The sequence below is a fragment of the Pteropus vampyrus genome, unplaced genomic scaffold, assembly GCF_000151845.1.
Source record: "Pteropus vampyrus isolate Shadow unplaced genomic scaffold, Pvam_2.0 Scaffold411, whole genome shotgun sequence".
In the NCBI taxonomy this organism is placed as follows: domain Eukaryota; kingdom Metazoa; phylum Chordata; class Mammalia; order Chiroptera; family Pteropodidae; genus Pteropus; species Pteropus vampyrus.
The window spans coordinates 615,811-635,330 of record NW_011889192.1 but is presented as its reverse complement, the minus strand read 5'-3'; the positions used below and the strand labels follow the sequence as shown (position 1 = coordinate 635,330).

At 51.4% G+C, this 19,520-nt stretch overlaps 1 protein-coding gene across 1 annotated transcript in view; it reads right to left on the bottom strand.

Moving 5' to 3' along the window:
• Positions 1–8,746: 8,746 nt before the first annotated feature.
• INPP5D (inositol polyphosphate-5-phosphatase D) overlaps positions 8,747–19,520 on the bottom strand; it is a 138,260-nt gene continuing 127,486 nt past the window's right edge. Inside the window, exons 18-22 of the mRNA XM_023523773.1 lie at positions 18,277–18,426; positions 17,346–17,442; positions 15,204–15,470; positions 10,809–11,415; positions 8,747–9,884 (exon numbers count right to left, since the gene is read on the bottom strand). Coding sequence (XP_023379541.1) covers positions 9,882–9,884; positions 10,809–11,415; positions 15,204–15,470; positions 17,346–17,442; positions 18,277–18,426 — 1,124 coding nt within the window. The 3' untranslated portion in view covers positions 8,747–9,881. The remainder of the gene's footprint in view (positions 9,885–10,808; positions 11,416–15,203; positions 15,471–17,345; positions 17,443–18,276; positions 18,427–19,520) is intronic.

Sequence of the window (19,520 nt, the reverse complement as noted above, 5' to 3'; positions counted from 1 at the left end):
GGTCCTCCCAACATTTTTTACTCCCAACGTATGTATCGTTTGAAAGAGTTGCCATCAAAAGGTGATCTTCCTCATTTCTGTGACGAGCTGTGTGATTTTTTCCCTCCATTTGCCCACCCTCCTGTGCATCCATTCCCTGTCCCTCTCAGTGTGTCCTTGTCTGGGGGCTAACCTCCATGGACAGTATCGCCACCTGCGCTCCCGTGCCCTCTGGCCTCTGGTTAGGGTTGGCCAATGGAAAGAACCAGCAGGGAAGAAAAGGGCTGGAGAAGAGAGAGGCCACACCTTTCCTGCCTCCTGCTCTTCATGGTTTCTTTTATGGCTGCAGCTTCTGGCAGGCTCCACTGCTGTCTCCAGCTCTCATTGCCGTGAGTAAGAATCCCAACTCCCTTCGGATCTAAGGGAAGGGATGGCTTCCTGCTGTTGCTAATCCCTGGGTGCCTCAACACCCTTGGGTAGTTCTCAGAACTCTGCTTGCACCTCTGCGAACAGTCTCTTCGTTGAGGTCTTCCTCAAGTGTGCCCCATTTCCTATACGTTCTGGTGCATGTATTTATAGTCATGCTTACGTGTGTACAAAGATGTCTCGTCTATCCAAATTACTGGGTTAATTTGCCAACACACACACACACATATATATGAAAATATTAGAGTAACAACCTATCCCCTCCCACCTTCCTTAGAGGAAATAATAGAAATGGACCATGGGGAAAGGGAAAAAGTGATAGTCTGAATTTAACTTGATGAAAAGAGGTTGCATGAGCTCGGACAGAGAGAGGAAAGGGGGGACGAATGGGTGTAGAGGTGCGTGGGGTTGGGAGGGAGGGAGACAGAAAGAGCAGAGGGACAGTGGGGCTGCCATGCAATGTGGACATGTGGGTTTTGGGAGGAGAGTTGACGATGAGGATTTTAAAGAAGTTTTCTGTGGGTTACGTAGTATGACTCTCCTCTTTGCCGCCATCAGTTACGGTCAACATTTCTCTTTAAGGCGGTGGGGTTTTCCAACTTGTCTGCACGTTCTTTGATGCATCTCCCACAAAAACTTGGAGTCCGCTTCTTTTCCCCTGGCGTGGGCTTACTGCAAGTGAGAATGCAGCAGAAGCGATGCCTCGTGACTGCAGAGGCCATGCCACAGGGATTGTCACCGCTGACGGCCGGCATCAAACCACCAGACAGACCTGTGAATGAATGACCCCTCAGGTGGTCCTGCCCCCACCCAGCCTTCAAGCTCACCCAATGAAGGCAAGTGGAGAGGGGCCAAGCCCTACCCCAAATGCAGACGCGTGAGCAAAATAAGTGTCCCCATTGTTTAAAGCCACTGAGTTCGGAGATGGCTTGTTATGTAGGGATAGATGACTGGAGTGAAGCTTTTACAGTCAGACTTGGGTTTCCTTTTTTTCCTTTCTTTTTTAGTTATTACAGTAGTATTGACTATATTCCCAACACTGTACTTTACATCCCTGTGATTATTTTGTAACTACCTATTTGTATTTCTTAATCCCTTCACCTTTTCACCCAGCCCCCAACCCCCTCCCGTCTGGCAACATCAATTTGTTCTCTATATCTGTGAGTTTCTGTTTTGTTTGTTCATTTGTTTTTTTTTCAAATTCCACAAATAATTGATGTCACATGGTGTTGGTCTTTGTCTGATTTATTTCTCTTAGCCTAATACTCTCTAGGTCCATCCGTGTCGTCGCAAGTTGTAAGATTTCTTTTTTTAATGGCTGAGTTATATTCCATTATATGTAGCAACTCTTCTTTATCCAGTCATCGATGGATGGACACTTAGGTTGCTTCCATATCTGGGCTATTGTAAATAACGCTGCGATGAACATAGGGGTGCATATATCTTTACAAATGAGTGTTTTAGAATTCTTCTGATAAATACCCAGAAGTGGGGGTGCTGGACCATATGGTAATTCTATTTTTAATTTTTCAAAGACCCTCCACACTGTCTTCCATAGTGGCTGCATGAATTTGCAATCCCACCAACAGTACACGAGGGGTCCATTTTTTCACATCCTCGCCAAATACCTGATGTCTGCTGATTTATCGATGATAGCCATTCTGACAGGTTTGCGGTGATATCTCATTGTGGTTTTAATTTGCTTTTCTTTGATGATTAGTGACGTTGAGCGTGTCTTTTCATATCAGACTTGGTTTTCTTAAGGTGGTCTTATGGCGGCCCAGTGTTTATCAGTAATGAGAAGATGATTTCGAGAGAATACTTTTTATCTTCTTTGCACCCTTCTGAAAAAGCCTTTTTAGGGAGAGTTCCATATGTAATATGGTGACAAGCTCTGTGTGCTTAGCATGTAGGAGGGCTTACTACGTTCTATTGTGGATGAGCAAATGAGCCACATGGGAGGGGGGAGAGTGGGACCCCAGGGGGCTACTGCGGTAGGATAGCCATTGGGGGCGGGTTTTCATGCCTCTAAGGTACTCATTTGACCCAGAAGTTAGATAATTGGTTAATGCAAGTTTGGGTAGGGGCTCCTTGCTCTGTTTAATAGAGAAGGGAGCCAAGAGACAGCTTGACTGTACATCTGCATGCAGAAGCGAGGAAAATGGTTAAAAGCTGGTAGCGGAATTTTTCAGGGAGAAAACTATCTTTTTGTAGCAGAACATCTTGAAGGGTCAGGGCTGTTGTTAAGTGACGGCCCTCAAGGCGCGGCCAGGATGGGTTTTGAATGAGCCAGAGATCCAGGTTGTCCAATAGGACAAAGTGATAAGATTGGGGACAGTTTTCAGCCGAGGAAGGACCAGCAGGGCCCAGAGAAAGAGAACATCAGGGAGAAACTTCCGGCGGTCGGGTGACTAAAGAATTTTAAGAACAGAAATGTATAACAGTTACTTGTGAGTGGTCGCTGTGACATTGTAGTAACCATGCAATGCCTGAGGTTTCGGTGAGATCTGCCTTCCCTGTGGACTTTTGTCGGAGGTGTTTTCAGAGCGAAGGAATCAGGGCAGGGACCGGCGTGGGACAGAAAAGGGTCAAAAGACCAGATATATGCAGGAAATATGGAACCAGAGACCACTGAGGAGCACAGCTCTTTAAGAATTCTCTTCTTTAGCGGTTGCTCTAGAGAGTAAAATAGACACTTTCTAACATAGCGCAGTCTACGTAGAGTTAATATTGTCCCACTTCGTGTAAAATATGCAAACCTTCGCATCATGTAGCTTCATTTCCCACCATCCTCTGTCCTTATGCTACAATTGTCACAAATATTACATCTACATACATTATCGATCCTGCAACAAAATGTTATAATTGTTGCTTTATAGAATCACATTTTAAAGGAATTAAGAGTAAAAGAGTCTTTTATATTTATCCGTATGTTTACCATTTCCATTGCTTTCATTTCTTCCTGGAGAGCTGAGTTTCTACCTATTATCATATCCCATCAGCCTAAAAAAATCCCTTTCACGTTTTCTGTAGTAGATCTGATAGAAACAGATTCTTTCACTTTTATCTGAAAATGTCTTTATTTCATTTTCATTCTTGAAGAATATTTTCACGGGAACTAGAACTCTAGGTTGACTTTTTAAAACATCTATTTCACGGCTGAGATTTCCTATCTGTTTATTTCAGAAGTATTTTTCTTTTTGTCCTTGGGCATCATTATAATAGCTGCAGCAACATCTTTGCTAATTCCAGTAGCTGGAATAGGTCGATCTCAGTTGCTTACCTTTTCTCTTAAGATGGGTCACGTTTTACAGATTCTTTTCATGCCGAGTAATTTTGCATTGTATTCTGGAATTGTAAATGGTATTGTATCCTGGATATTGTGAGCAATACATTGCAGATCTTCAGATTCATTGTGTTCCTCTGAAGTGTATTGACTGTTTTTTAAAGGTAGTTAATGTGGCTGAATTCACATCAATTCTGTCTCCCTAGAGATGTTAAATAACTCGTCCAAAGTCAAGCAGCTAGTAGGAAACTAACTTTAGATAACTTACGAGTTAAATAAAAAGCGAACAGGGAATATTTACTTCTCTGAGCTTCCCTCTATATTTAAAAATTCTACCCTAAACAAACACTCCTTTAGCTTCCACTTGGTTCTGTTTGATGGGAAGCAGGAACTTACAGCCCAGTATGCACTTGGTGTTATTTACTATCTCTGCTCTTTTTTCGCTATAGGCTTGTACCTTATAGATTCAAAGGTGCCTCCTTCCAGCTGTGGACTCCCGGTTGGTCCCCCAGCTCTGGTGGAGAGAGCCTCTACCTGGATCCTCAGGTAGATGGAGCAGCATTTGGGTTACTAGATAAAATACAGGATGCCCAGTTAAATGTTAATATCAGATAAAAAAAAAAAAGGGCTGCATGGGAAGTTGATGTCATTATTATCTCCTTTTTAAAGGTGGAGAAAGTAAGTCAATGTGAGCTTAAGTACTTAGCCAAGGTCATACAGTGGGTCAGTGGCAGGGCTTGGGGCTAAGCCCAAGCAGTGTGATTCCAGATCCTAAGATCCTCACTGTCATGATAATGTGCATCCTAAATACTAAATCATAATGTGTTTTCCTTGCTAATCCCTGTAGGAAGTTTATCGCACGGGGCTTTTGTCCTCCCACGCTTTCCCCCACGACGACATAATGGTTAGCCTGTGTATTTGCTCCTCCTGGAAGCCTGGGGTATCACCGCATTCCCCATGGTCCCTGCAGCCTGGTCTGGAGTCTGGTATGTTTCTGGCAAATGTTTTAGGACTCCGGCTCCAGAGCCTCGGCTCTTAGCCACTATCTAAACTGGACGCTATTTTAAAATAACTGAAGCGAGACAATTTCTGGGGATAGGCGCAAAATTAGCCATGAAACTCAGTTTATAGCCCATACTCTAAAACACGATTCCACACAACGCAACGGACGACCTCTCCTGCCCGCCCCTTCCGCTCCTCAGCACGTCGCTTGCCATTCACAGGAAGGCAGCTCCTGGCACTCAGTGCTCCCCCTCCACCAGCTCTGTAGCCTACGGCTAGGGTGAGGCAAGCGAGGCACCCGGGCGCTACCCTTAACTGGTGCAAGTTCAGCTGGGCACCTGAGCACCTGCCCTTTACCTTTTTCACCGGGGTGCCTCACTCGGCTCACCCTGTTCTTGACCTTCTTAAACACATAAGCAGCATGTCACTGTCTGCTGGAGTCTCTGCAGGGCGAAGCATGAGCCGTGAGCCACTTACTTGTTTAGGGAAGTGCAAGAAGCCAGGGGAGGGAGCAATGGGAGTGCTGGGTCGAGTCTCCCATGGGTCAGGCTGATCCGGAACTGCCGTGGGGCACAGAACTGCTGCTGCTACATGGTGACCGAGGCTGCCACCGCATCCCGAATGGCCAGGAGCGCTGGCCAGCTCTGCCCTGTGAGGCGTGACTGGGCGCCTGCATGAGGATTTTTTACATGTCCCCAAGGTCTACTCCCATGGGGTCAGGCAACCTGAGCAGCTCTGGTCTACGTAACTAAAACAATCCGACGAGCCTCTCACTCGCCAACCTCTTCCTCTGGCCTCAGCTAGTTCCTCCTTGACTTCAACTAGCCCTACTGGCCTCAACCAGGCCACCTGGCCTCAACTAGTGCACCTGGCCTCAACTAGCCCCTCAACAGCCCTTGTCTTGAAGGCTTTCCCAGTCTCAACCTGCTCGCTTCATGGTCTCGCCCACACCTGGGAGGCCCTTGCCCACCTCCTTCCAGGACACGCCACAGTCCCTGAAGGTCCAGTTCGCCGCCTGGACCTTTCCCCTTCGGCTCCTGCATGGAGGATCCCGCAGCCCCGCCCACAGTCCTGTCTCCAGGGAGGGGGTGCTCACTGTCAGTGAGTGTCTGCAACGGCCAGGCTCCAGGCTTTGCAGAGCCGAGCTCAGCTCCGCACCACCGCACGGTGCAGGAGGCATGCTTCTCCCCATTTTGTAGACAAGGGGACCTAGGCTCAGAAAAGCTAAGTGCCCAGTATGAGATCATAGTTTTAGGAAATTAAAAACGAGATATTTAAACCCTATTCTCTCTGACCCCACAGCCCAGGTTACACCACCTCTCCCCTCCCTGCCGTCGGTCCCCTTAATTAAGGCCCAGCACATGCCATCAGTGCATGTGGAATGAAGGAGACCATCAGCTGGACACACCTGGGATAAAAGTACTCACAGATGAGCCCAGGCTGTGACCTGAGAGAGCACGGCCAGCACGGACCAGACATCCAGACAGAAAATAACAACTGACCTGAACTCTACGACTTGCCAGTGCTGATCTCAGCCAGTGCGGAGTTCCCACAAAGGGATCTTGTGTATGTAGGTGGGGGCGGGGGGCGGCGTCCTGTCAGGGTGAGACCATGCATTTGCATTACAAAGGGTCTCTTCTGGTTGGAGTGAAGGCTGGGAGCTGGGCTTGCTGCCTTGCAGAAAGCTTCTAGGCTTTCAGATAGCTGGATCTCCATGGAAATTAGTTTGCAGAAAAGAGCTATTTTAAGGACCAGCAAAGTCGAGAACCTGTGGGCTGGGGTTAGGGAAGGTAGCTGTGGGAGAGAGCTTTTCTGAATGACTCACTAATTTCCCTCCTATGGGGTGGAAAAAAATGGCATGGAATAGGAGCCGAAACCCTGCAGGCTGACCCCTCCTGGGGGCTGGCTCGGGCTGCAGCAGCTGGCCTGCAGGCTGGGGGTGGAGACGCTGGGTGCCCAGCAAGCAAGTGGCTATTAGGCAATACCCATTTCGGTAACAACACCTTCTTGCTGGCACAAAATCTGCTGCTTTCAACCAGCGTTCATATCATCATGCAAAGAAGGAAAATGTTGCTTCTTAAAGCAAAGTGACTGCGGCAGCTTCTGCAATCTCGGGGGACGGCGGAATTCATCTTGGGGGTGCGGGGCGCTTTTGTGAGGAAGGCTTGTTAATAAAACCGCCTTCTTGGTTGGGGAGGTTGGTGAAGATTAGCTGAAGCAAAGAGATGGTCTTCAACCTATGATGGGGTTGCATCTCAATACACCGTTCGTAGGTTGAAAATACCGTAAGTTGAAAATGCGTTTAATACACCTCACCTACTGCACATCATAGCTCCGCCTAGCCTGCCTTAAACGTGCTCAGAACATGATACCCACAAACCGCTGACAACACCGTGCACTGTAGAGCATCGGCCATTTACCAGCGTGATCCCGAGCCTGGGAGCCATGGGTCCCAGCTGTATCACGGGAGAGGATCGTACTGCATATCACTGGCCCAGGAAAAGATCAAAATTCAAAATTCGAAGTACAGTGTCTACTGAACGTGGATCACTTTACACCATTGTAAAGTCAAAAAATCGTAAGTCGACCACCATAGGGAGCCTCTGCAGAGGTAGATCGCTTAGGTGATAAACAGGTGGACATTTCTGGGCTCCCCTCTGACCCTGCTGTAGGAGGGGGATTCAGGTGTTTGGGAGGCCTAGGATTGGGAGGAAAGCAGAGATGGCAAAGGAACCTGGCTAAGGTGGGTCCCGAGAGATGGTGGCAACCAGACCCCAGGGAGAAAGGTGGTCAGGGACTGTGAGGAATGGCTGTAGGGTTGAGCAGTTAAAAGGACAAAAATGAAAATTCTTAAACTCCACAGTGTTTCCAGCTCTGGGCCTTGCAGTGGGCCCTGCTGTCCAGCAGCTTACAGTCGAAGCCTGTTCGGTGTTCACACAGCCCGTGTTGTAGCTTCGGGGCGACGCACGGGGGATAGCCGGCCTGCTCCGCCCACTAGAACTCAGAGCAAGAGGCGACGGGGAGTCCAAGGAGCACCCACACTGCCGTTCATTGACTTGCTTCTCCTAGGAACCCGCAGAAACGTTGGGGAGGGCCTGGACGTCCATTCCAGGTGGGGTGGGAGCTCGAGGTCTTTGCTCTCCCTTGCACGCCAGCCCGCTCTGCAGCCATTGGGTCCCCCAGGTGCCGCAGTCATCAATGCCCTGGTCTACGGCAGTGGGGTGATGGATGTAGGGGGGTTGGCCTAAAGGATGTCTGGGTGTCTCCAGCTGTCCCCCCGTCCTAGCCCTTGGCCTATCAAGCCAGAAGGCTGGTGCCTGGGGACCAGGAAGTGAGCCTGCGGGGGGCCAGGGGATCTCATCTGAGTGTGGGAGGAGCTGAGGTTGCAGTGGGCTCGCAGGCCTGCCCCCGCTAGTCTCCACGGGCCATTGCTGAAGTGCAGGAAATGGTTTGCTCCATGGCTGCCAAGAACACCACTCCTTCGAGCTCTGCCTGGAGTCTAGGCCTGGTGTCTGACCTGGAGCAGAGGCTGAGAAGCCGGAGGTGGTGGGAATAGCAGCCCAGGCCAAGGCACTCTGGAAGTGGGGCCCAGCAGCGCCCCTCACTGGCCCTCCCTGACCCATGGGTGGCGCAAGCTGACCCTGAATGCAGGGAGCGGGAGGCCCAAGACCCAGGGATCATTCATTGTTCATGCTAAGGTAATAAACACATTATGTGGAGCTTAGCATGAACACTTATAAAAGCCAGGAAGAACTTATGATTGCAGGACAGCAGGTGGTGGTGTTCCAGAGGTGACATTGGTGGAAGCTGGATGGCTGCAGGGTGCCCGGAGTCTCACGAAGATGTGTCACATCTGCCGTTGGTCCTGGTCCATGCCCGACGTCAAACTAGTTTTGCAGTCCCCTCTGGCCAGGGCACTGCTCACTCATCACCATTGTCGACTTCCACATTCGCCCTCCCTGGCCAATGCTCTATGGCCCTGACAACCGGCGACATGTCTGTGGCGGAATGCCAGGAAAAAGCGCCACACAGACGGGAGCTGAGTGAGAAAGGCACGATTTATTGGTCACACAGTCTGACACAAGGGGATGTGGGCTGTGTACCCATTCTCCTGCACTGACGCTCACTTCTGGATTTGTTTTCCTACATCAGTTCTGCTACGTAAAAAGCAACACGAGAAAAGACATCAACAATCTAGTCTTCTAGTAACCAAGGAAGCAGGGTCACAAGCCACGGGTTTCAAAAGGAAAAGGCTGCACTGTTTTGAGAGCCGGGAACCAGTCTTGGGCAGCCAGGCAGGGGAGCTCGGCTTTCAGGAGCCACAGCTGACTCTCCTATTAGCACGAGATAAGCCTTGCGGGGCTTGGCTCAACCCATGGCCCAGTGGTGGCTTCCCAGCTCGAAGCGGGCATGGGGGACCGGCTGAAGCCGGCTCTCCCCACTGGAGAGGAGGAGCTGATTTTCCTTCTCCTTCAGACTAAAGAACTGAGAGGACTCGCACAGGGCCCTGCTCTCCGTGCAGCTCTGCCCGAAGCCCGGGGCTTTAGCAAAAGCAGTCTGCATCACTGAAGCTGGACAAGGCCAGGTCCCTTGTAGCCTAAATCAACACTTACTCCTCATCTCTCTTAAGGCCAAGTCCCGTCTCACTCCAGGAGGGCACTGGCCTTAATTTTTAATGCTTTGTCCAAACCACTCAGGACATACGCTTTTGAACTGAGGGGTCTGGGAATGTGCTTTTGATTGGCCGAAGAAGACTCAACTCAAAATATTGGATAAGTACTTAGCAGGTACCTGGCACGTGGTGAGTGCTCGATACATGCAGCCATTATTATTATTAATATTATTATTATTTATATCTCCACCTGCAAATTGGCATTTCAGTTCCTTTCTTCAAAATGGCAACTGGAACAAGGCCCTTGGGTGCCAGGTACCGAGAACAAGCTGGGAGCCCAGGTGCGGAAGTTGTTCGTTGCCATTCAGGTAAGCTCTCTCTTCGCACCTCAGCCTCGGGGCCGAGTCTCGCAGCCAGCATCCGCTGCTGACCACACAAGCTGGGCCTCTCCTGAAAAGTCCAAAGTCCTGCCTAGGAAGCTGGGTAGGAGGAGCCCACAGGAAGTCCCAGCAGGGGTCCGAGTGGCTTTGTGCTGCTCTTCTGGGCTCCTGTCTCGCTGGCAGCTCACCAGGGGCTTCACTGCAGGACAGAAACAGAAGACAATCAGCACTGCATTCTCGCCTGGCCAGATTTAACTAAAGGTCCCCGGGTCCCTGCTCGCTGTGGGCTGGGTCAGGCTTCCTTTAACATAGCGCTGAAAAAGCCACCACGTTGTTCTAGGTACTTCATATGTATTCTAGGACATATGCATATGTGTTATGTATGCATAGTAATACATAGTATATAAATATGTAATGTATATAATTTCCGTATACATTACATCATATAGTAATAATATACGATGAAATTTAAGGCTCCTTATAAACCTCTGAGGCAGGTTCCATAAATAGCTCCTTTTACACAGATGAGTAAACTGTAGCTCAAGGCACAGAGCCAGGAGGTAGGAGAACGGGAATTCAAACCCAGGATGGTCTGGCTCCAGAGTCTGTTCTCAGCACTACGAGTTTTGCTCAAAAAGAAATCTGTTTTTTAAAAAGAGGGATATTACATCTGAAGTTTCTAAAATACTGGGAAATTTTTAAGTACTAATACTAATGATGATAATAATAAAATGTAACTGATCTGAGTTCTTCGTATTTATGGAGCCTTATTCCTATAGGCCTGACACAGGAGGGCTCAGAGTCTATCCACAGCCCCTCCTTTCACCCTTCTTTTGGGGACAGAGAGACGTGGGTTCAAATCCCGACTCCAGCTCTTCCGCATGGATCTGCTCCCAGAACCACTGCTTCTCAGACCCTAGTCCGGGGCGGGGTTGTTGTATCATGCACATGCACACTTGCACGCATGCACACGTGCAGCTGAGCACAGACCTAGGCATGGCAGGTTGTATCCTGCAAGCGCACATGCATGCACGTGAGCCCACACGCATTCCTGGGCATGGTGACCGTGACACACGCATGCGCACACATGCGCCGTCCATCCCACACGCGCGCCCCAGCGCACCTGCAGGGCAGCTCTGCCCAGCGGCGAGTCCTCGGGCCGGTGCTTGCCGTGGTGCGGGAGCTCGGCGTTCTCGCGGTAGTCGCGGCCCTTGGAGTGCTGCAGGTGCAGCACCGCGGGGCTCTTGACCGGGAGGGGCGGCCGCTGTGCGGGGGTGGGCGGCGCCTGCTGGCTCAGCTCCGACCTGGAAGGCTTGATGGGCCTCTTGGCTGGCACTGGGGCTTGGGAGCTGGCAGGGGCCTTGGGCTTCCCCTGGCCCTTGTCCCCTGCGGCCGGCCGGCTCTCCGGGGCAGGTGAGCAGGTGTAGGAGCGGAGCCGGGGCGTGGGGCTGAGGAAGGGCGTGGGCGGAGGCACCAGCTTGCCTGTCGCCCTGCTGCCCTCGGCCTCCTGGGATTTGGAGAGCATGATGCTGGGCGACATGGTTCCGGGGTCCGGGCAGGGTGGGGGCTCCTTCCTCAGCATTTTGGGAGATTCCTGTTCTTTCCTGGGAACCAGCTTAGGGAAGGAACTCACAGACCCGTACAGCGGGTTCTCGAACATCTCGGGCTTGGCCAGCTTCGGGTCCTCCTGAGGCAGAGGTTCCACTGTGTTCTTCCCCACGTCGCTGGGCCTAAATTGTGCGGAAGGGGAGGAAACGCAGGTGGGGAATGAGTGCTTAGTGCCAAATGGCGTTTTCTTGGGGGTCATGAACACGTTTGGGACTAGATGGAGGTCGTGGTTGCACAATACTGTGAAGTACTGATTGCCACCGAATTCTCCACTTTAAAATGGTTACTTTGTGTTATGTGAATTTCGCCTCGATTGCAAATGAGAGGCAAAGGCACTGTGTTACTTATAGGTGGGTGACCACACAGGGGACCTCAGCTGCTACACTGACCTTTTCCTTCATAAAAAGTGTCACACCAGAGCCTGTAAGTAGTAAGGGGACTCAATCGAGGGGTTTGCAGGAGAAAGGGGAGAGGGGGCTTCCATGGCACCGTCAATATCAAGACCATCGTCTCCAAAAAAATAAAACAAAAACAAAAACAAAAACAAAAAACAAAAATATCATCCCCTCCAACATCGCCAGAGAAGGCTGCCCCCCACTGCGGAGGACAGACCTGCCTTCCTGGCTCCCCCTCACCATCCCCCCACCCCCCATGAATCCCACAGCCTCTCTGCTAGCTCTAGCAAATTCTGCTCTGACCCTGAGGGGAACAGAAGCCTTGCAGGTGACCAGACGTCCTCAGTGACCATCTGTGCTACTCAGGGGGGTTCCAGGTCAAGGAGCTCCATTTGAGGTGTGTAGGAGGCAGCCATGTGCCCCAGGCACAGGAGGCCACCATGAAACAGACAAACTCTGGGCTCAGAAGGCCGACATTCCTGGTTTATACAGTGTTCTTCCCAACCACATAGGCCTCTCCCTGGAGAACTCCAGGTGACTGGTTTCCTTGGTGGCCTCACTCAGTGGGAAGGAAAAAATGGTGGTCAGGCTGGCAGTCAGCGGGAACCTGGGATGCGAGCACTGGGAACGAGCGGCAGCAAGGAAGGAGGCCTGTGGACGTGTCAGGAGCCAAAGCCGGGAAGCGCTGTCTGTGTGTCCGCTTCCTGATTCATTATGGCTCTCACTTAGCGGATTTCCCGCTGAGCACTTTATGAGAACCAGGAATGAGAACACAGTTCACTTCTGGCCAACAGCAGCACCTCCCAGGGGAGATACTGCAAAAAGGAGGCTGTCGTGAAGAAAATGTGGGTCCCTTGGAGCCCACTGACTGTTCAGGCCATGACACCTCTTACTGATGAAATGTGTGTGGACATGCTGTTCAAAAGTTGCTGAACAGCCAAGGCGGATAGACTTTTTGGCGAATAGGCGTGGGCTCAGGGGACAGGGGAGAGATGTCATCCTTGCATGGGTGCCGATGAGATGAGATGACATGGGACCCTAGCCTCAGGGACATGCCAGTGGGGGCTTGACTATAGACTCAGTGTTGGGCTCATTACTCTTTGGAAAGACCTGGAACAGCTGCATAACCAGAAATGTGGGGGCCTTGCATGAAGACTCTGGAAGGCCGCCCCTCCACCCCAGGCCGTCCTCTGCACCCGGCTGGATCCTCAAAGACCTGTGCTGTGAGTTAACCTTTGCAGGAGGGGACGAGCAGCACTCACCAGAAGTTCTGAGGAAGAGGCAAGATGGAAAAAAAGAAAAATGCGTGGCCTGACACCTGACGGCCCACTCAGTGACTGAGACAGGGGGAGGGGCTTCACTCAGAGAACCGGGGCCAGGGCCAGAAACAGGCCCTGGATGCGAGCATCTTGGTGATCTCAAAGCTCGCTCCCCCGGGCCAAGAGCAGAGATGGAGGCAAGTCAAGTCTGCCGTCTGGGAGGTGGTCGCTGTCACTCTCAGGGTGGGACATCTGGGTGGGGGGCAGGGGAGACCGGAAAACCACAAAGCATCTTTAAGTCTTATTTCCCTGACCAAAGGTAACAAGAAACGGAGTCCACAGCGGGCCACGGTTGTGGAATAAGTCACCAATATCCAGGGCCCAGAGTTAATTCTTGTGGCAAAAGGACTCCACTTCTCAGATTCCGGAGTCCGTTCCTTCTGGAGCGAAACACTGGGCGAGGTCTGAGGGGAGCCCTCGAAGCCCCCTACCATCCAGGGAGACCAGTTGTTCCAGTTTGCCCAGGATTCCAAGGTCTCCTGGGATGCAGGATTCTTAGTGCAAAAAAAGGGACAGTCTTGGGCAAATCGAGACAGCCGGTCATCCTACTTGAGTTTGGGATGATGGTGGGAAGACATGGAGGGTGCTGGAGACACCCCCTTTTCCACAGCCTCTGCTCGGGCTGAGCCAGGGTTGACAGCAGCGAAGAAGGCTGCAGGCAGGTGTGGGAGCTGCCGGCTTCCTGCCTCTAATCACCTCCCTGGTGAGCAGCGAGCTTAGAATGCCACCCTGGGGGCCCCTTGCCTACAGATGTCCCCGTTCTGAAGCTGTCACTTGTGAAACTGGAGGGAACACGTTCCCCACCCAAGCTGCGTGCTGAGTTCGAGCTGTTAACCACGAGGAAACACTTCCTTTGGGAACTTAGAAACATTTCCTTGTTCTACGTGGTTGCTCACAACTCCTTTTCTTGATTCGCCAAAGAAATGACCTTTGCTAAAAAGGTACCTCAGCACCCACCATACGGTGGCTTTTGTCCTCATTTTCCAGGGCAGAAAATTAAGGCTTTTTTTTTTTTTCCTTCAAGTATGGAATAACCAGAGTTCAAAAATATTATCGACAAATTCTGAAAACTAGAGGCATAGAGATAGGAGTGGGCTCAAGGGCAGGCCTACTTACTTATCCTATCCTGTCCTATGACATTCTCCTGCCCCCTCCCTCCCTCCCTTCCATTCATCTATCCATTTCTTTTTTTTAAAGAGAAAAAGCTTAAGGAACTTAAGGAACAAAACTGTAAACTGCCCCTAGGAAAGGCTGGAAGCGGTGGGGATGAGGGAGAACAATATTCCCTTCCCCGCCTTCTAATAAGTGACAGAAAACACCGCCGAGAGACGTAAGCCCTCATAAAAGAGAAGAGAGGCTGAACAACCCCCTGTAGTCGTTATAAAGAATGAAGACGGCGGGTCCCTTGGACAGACGACGCTGGTGATATTTTGCCCATCATCGATCATCGTTGTCTGGGCGATGCACTTTTAACTTCCGTCTGCCATCCTGTGGTTGCTAGACACCCGCAGGGGTCCCGAGCCTGCATTTCCACCGGACGCTCTCCAGTGGGTTTGCTTGGTTCCGGCAGCATGCGTGAGAAGCGGCTGTGGCTCCGTCCGCCGGACTTGGGCTTCTCCCTGGCTGAGTCCTCCTGACATGTGCTGCCTGGACCAGTTCTAGACGCAGGTCAGCCTTCCCTAACCTCCTGGCCTTTCCCGAAGTTTCACGGCTCATCCCCGCCCTTGCAGGCTAGCCGCAATTCCCCTTGGACATCCCCAGACTCGGCTGCATCTTTTGCCCACCTCAACAGGAGAGATGGGAACGGACGCCTCGTGGTCGGGGAGAGAGAGGGGAACTTGGGTTCGGGAGGGCTTTCTGCATGGGAATCCCTGCCTCTGTTCCCTGGGGCTGGAGGGTTCACTAGCTACAGAAATGTAGTTTTCAACAAATGTCGTTTTTTACAGGAGGGTATTTTTCTTGACTGTATCTTTACAATTTTCTATTAAAAAGAAATCTTTCAAGTTTACACCAATACGGTGGGATGTGGGGATTCTACAAGTATTTTCCGAGCACCTGCTGTGTTCCAGGCCCCGAGGATGAGTCAGTGACCCAAGTGGACACCTTTCCTGCCCTCTAGCAGCTTCCATTCCAGGGCTGGGTCTCCCAGGAGTGAAAACCCAGAGAAGGGAGAGGTCTTGGAAAGAGCACGCCTACCTTGACTCCTGCGTCCTGGGGCAGGGGTTCCGGCTTGTTGTCGCAGGTGAGAACTTCTTGGGTGATATGGGTGGTTGGGAGGGTGGTGTTGGAGGGCTCTCTCCCCTTCCAGGTCCCAGGGAGGGGTCCTTGAATGGCTGGTCATAGCTCCAGGCTGTGGGCTGCTGCTCAGGGGACAGGGCCTGTTTCATGTGCGTGAAGGGCCCCACCCCCATGTAGCTGGGGTTGATGATTTCAGTGATGCTGGAGCCACTGCAGAGAGGGACTCTGTCGGGGAGACACACAAAGTCACAACACAGGCCTCCCTTCCCTCCCTGGAGTCAGTACCAGCCTGAGGATGGTGTCTTCTGATGTTTCTCAGGCTCTCCTTAATGCCTTCACTGTTTGGGCAGTGGATCCATCGATCCATCGATCCATCGATCCATCGATCCATCCATCCATCCATCCATCCATCCATCCATCCATCCAACAAAATATTTACTGAGGGCCTAGTAAGCACCAAGCTCTGGGCCAGGGGGAGGGAGTATGGTTGTGAACGAGGCAGCCGCACTCTGTTCTCATGGAACCCGGTGAGATTGACAAAACAAACTCAGTGACAGAGAATCACGGCATTTACACAGCGCTAACGTCTGAAAGAGTCACAGAAGAGGCAGAGATAGACGAGCGTGGGGGTCGGGACCAATTGGGCCGAGGGCGGTCAGGGAAGGCCTATCAGAGGAGGCGGCTAAGAAGGACGGGAGGGAGACAGAGGACGTGCAAAGGCCCTGAGGCGAGAGGGGCTTGGCCATTTCAGGAACTGTCTGAGGCCCACGATCAAGTGGGGAGGTTGGAATGGGAGGCTGGCGTCGGAGGGGAGGATGGAGAGTTCCAGCAGCAACATGTCAGCTGGCATCAGGATGGACATGGCCACGTGGGCATTTAGGGATGAGTGTGGAGGTCACAGGTCAAGGCTGGAGCTTCGAATGTGGGGGAGTCGAGGGGATGGCCCAGACCCGAGTGAGGTGACCCCGAGACGCACACCTTGTGCTGTCTCAGTCTGTTGTGAGACGGTGCTCTCATGAGCACTGACTAGCAGAGATCTGACTGTACAGGTTGTATACCGCAGCCTCCCAGCTCCCACCTGCTCAGCCAGCCTGCTTCTGAGCGCATCTCACTCCTATCCAGCAACGCCTGCTTCAGAAATTCTAATTCTAATACTAGTCAAATGGAAAATAATTCGTAGAGCTACACTGATCCTGAATCTGGAGTCTTACGATGCTTTTGTTAACTGCGTAATATTGGGAAGAAGGATCAAAAGGGGACACTAGTGCCCGCAGCTGTAACCGGTAGAAGCTGGAGGAGGGAGCGGGCTGGAGATGGGAGTTCCTGTGTCCCCGGGGGAGGCGGGCCTGCGGGCGACTGCTGGATGGACAGGGGTGTGGGGAGCGAAACGGGGGAGAGGAGAGAGCTGGGCTCTGCAGCGGCTTTTGGAATTTCACTCGCTGACTGGCACAGCTTTGTCCCCGTAGCAGGCAAGCTGGCACAGAGACCGTCACAGCCCTCAGTGGCTGGATGCTGGGACTCGAGACCATATTGGCGAGCTGAAGTGCCTTGTTATTGGGGACTGCCGTCGCCTAGGAATGTAGGCTCTTACAATGTCCAGATTATTCCCAATCCAGTCTCTGCCAAGAGCAGCTTGTGTACATTTCCCACAATGATTTTTCCTCTTAAGTAACAGGGTGGTGTTTGGTGGCCATAAAGTCCCATCCACAGAGACACGGCAACCGTCCCACGCAGTCACCTCTGCAGGTGGGTCCCCCTGGACTGGGCATCTCTCTCCTAGGCTGAGCTGCTAAGTCAGGGACTGCACCTAATTTGCCTTGGTTTCTCTAAAACCGGACACACAGTAGGTGCTCAACCCATGTTTGTTGACCAGAACCAAAGTCTCCAACACAAAGGAGGAGTCTCCCAGGCCTTGTCACAGTCACACCAATGGCCCCCGACTCCAGGGCCGTGGGTTTCTGGTCAGAAGCCTCAGGGGACGGCGCCTCTCCTGGCCAAGCTTCCTGTCCGTCCAGGTCCTCGCTCCACTGACCCTCCCCGGGGGCCCGGGTCTGCAAAGGCAGCCGGTGTGCCGTGACAGCCGGCAACACCCTGCTCTACCTGTTGGCAGGTTCCCACTGCTTCGCGGGGTCGTGGCTGGTGAGGCTCTTCAGGGACTTGGGCCCACTGGACTCGTCACGCTCGGTCTTCACAAAGTCTGCAAGGACCGGGCCGGGAAAGAGCATGTGAGTGCCCAGCACACAGAGCCTGGATGGCAGAGAGGTTCCCAGTGGCATGGCGGAGCCGGACAGTGAGTCACAGCTGCTGGGGAGGTGGGGTTAACAAGATCCGAGGCCTCGTACAAGTTCAGGGATTAGTCAGTTATGTGTGAGGGAGGAGGGTAGGCACGTATGACCCAGAGAATTTCATGTGGGCATTTCATGCGACATTTCCAACTTGTTGTTGGTAAGGGACAAAACGGGCAATTTTTTCTTGGCAGATCCGAATAAAACAAATATAACAAAGTACCGGAGCATTCAGTACCAAAGCCAACCTCTTTGTGGGCTTAAATGGCTGTTGGGACCCCGTCTACAACGCTGACTTTGGCTTCTGGTTGCAGAGGTGCTGAGGCCCCTTCATTCCAACCCACATCCTGCCAGAGAAAGGAGCTCCCACAGGACAGGAGGGGAGCCACACCCCCGGGAGGTGGCAGTCGGGATGGCCTGGTGCCCACCCAGGAGCAGAGGGTGCCGGGCTGCCCACATGTAGTGAGATCTGCTATCCTGCTCTTCCCGTGAGAGGCAGGACCCGTCACATTTACGAATTCCAGCTGAGCACTCGGTGAACCTGCGTTGTCACCTTGGGCTAGCTTCTGACTAGGTACGTGACCTTTAGCCAATCACTCAACCTCTCTGCGCCTCAGTTTATCCAGCTACCAAGCAAGGATGATGCCTGCCACTCAGAATATCCATTCGCTTTGCTGAGAGGACTCTCATCCCTGCTCCTAACCCCACAGCGCTGAAGAGGGTGCGGGGGGGTCCCGCCCACTTACCGTAGAGCTTCTCCCTCTTCTTGCCCTGGGAGGTCTGCAGCTTGATCTCACCCCGGAAGTGACCCGTCATCTCTCCATGGTGGGTGAGAGGCGTGTAGATGGGGAGCTGAGTTTCCGTGGCCTCTAACCGCAGAGCAATGCAGCCCTCACCTGGGGATGTGGAGGGGACAACAATCACGTCAAGACTCCGCCATTTCACAGGACAAACACTGCAAATTCCACCTGGAGATTTAGCTCTGCCGCCCGAAGATGGTCCTTTAAAATAATGGCCAAGGCGGGGATCATTGGATGAAACTTTCAGAATAACTCCTCAGCCATCTGGGGAAAGCATCTCAAAATTTACAGCAAATGAACTCTACGTAGATGAGTCAATGTAAAAAAAAATTAAATCTTAGAAAATCTAGCAGAAAAACAGAATTAAACACTAATCTGAAGGCTAGAGGGAATGGCAACTTTCCAAGATTTGAAGCCATGGAAGAAACGACAAAATAGGACTGACAGATGAGAGGATATAAAAGTTTAAAACTTCTACACAAAGGAAAAAGCAAAAATGAAAAGGAGATTGACTGGGACCATTCAGTGCAGCTTCACAAAGTGGGCATTTTACCTGAATTCACAAGGAACTCCTCAAAATCAAATCCCCAGCAAAGAAATGGGCAGATAACCCCAACAGTCATTTCACACAAAAAGAATTGTAGCTGGTTAATTTCAATAAATGGAAACTCATTCAGCCTTGCACGCCATCAGAAATGCAAACAAAGGCAGTACTCAGGGATTCACTCACGGATATGAACTTAGCAGAAAATAGAAGAAAAAGAATACCCAACAGCAGCAAAGATCTGGGGAAACCTGTACACTCGACGTGGAAAGGTCAACATACAAGACAGCCTGTGTGGCAGTCTGATAACAAGGGTCGAGAATCGCAGATGTATTTATACCCTTTGACCCAGCAAACATGGGAACTCGCCCTAAAGAGGTGATCCGAAAGAATAAAAAATGTCCCCAAAGAGATCCATCTCAGCATTATTGATGACACTAACAAAAATAACTGACAGAGCCTCAATAATCATAATAAAGAATGCTTTAAAAAATGAAGATGCAGTAAACACATGGATTATTATGAAGTTTGGAAAAGCGATGGTCAGGAAGGCTGTATACTTCATGATTCTAGGTGAGGAACGTAGAATCAACAATGATCTCTCTGTGACAATGAGAAATGCAGAAATCTACGTATGCCTGTGTAC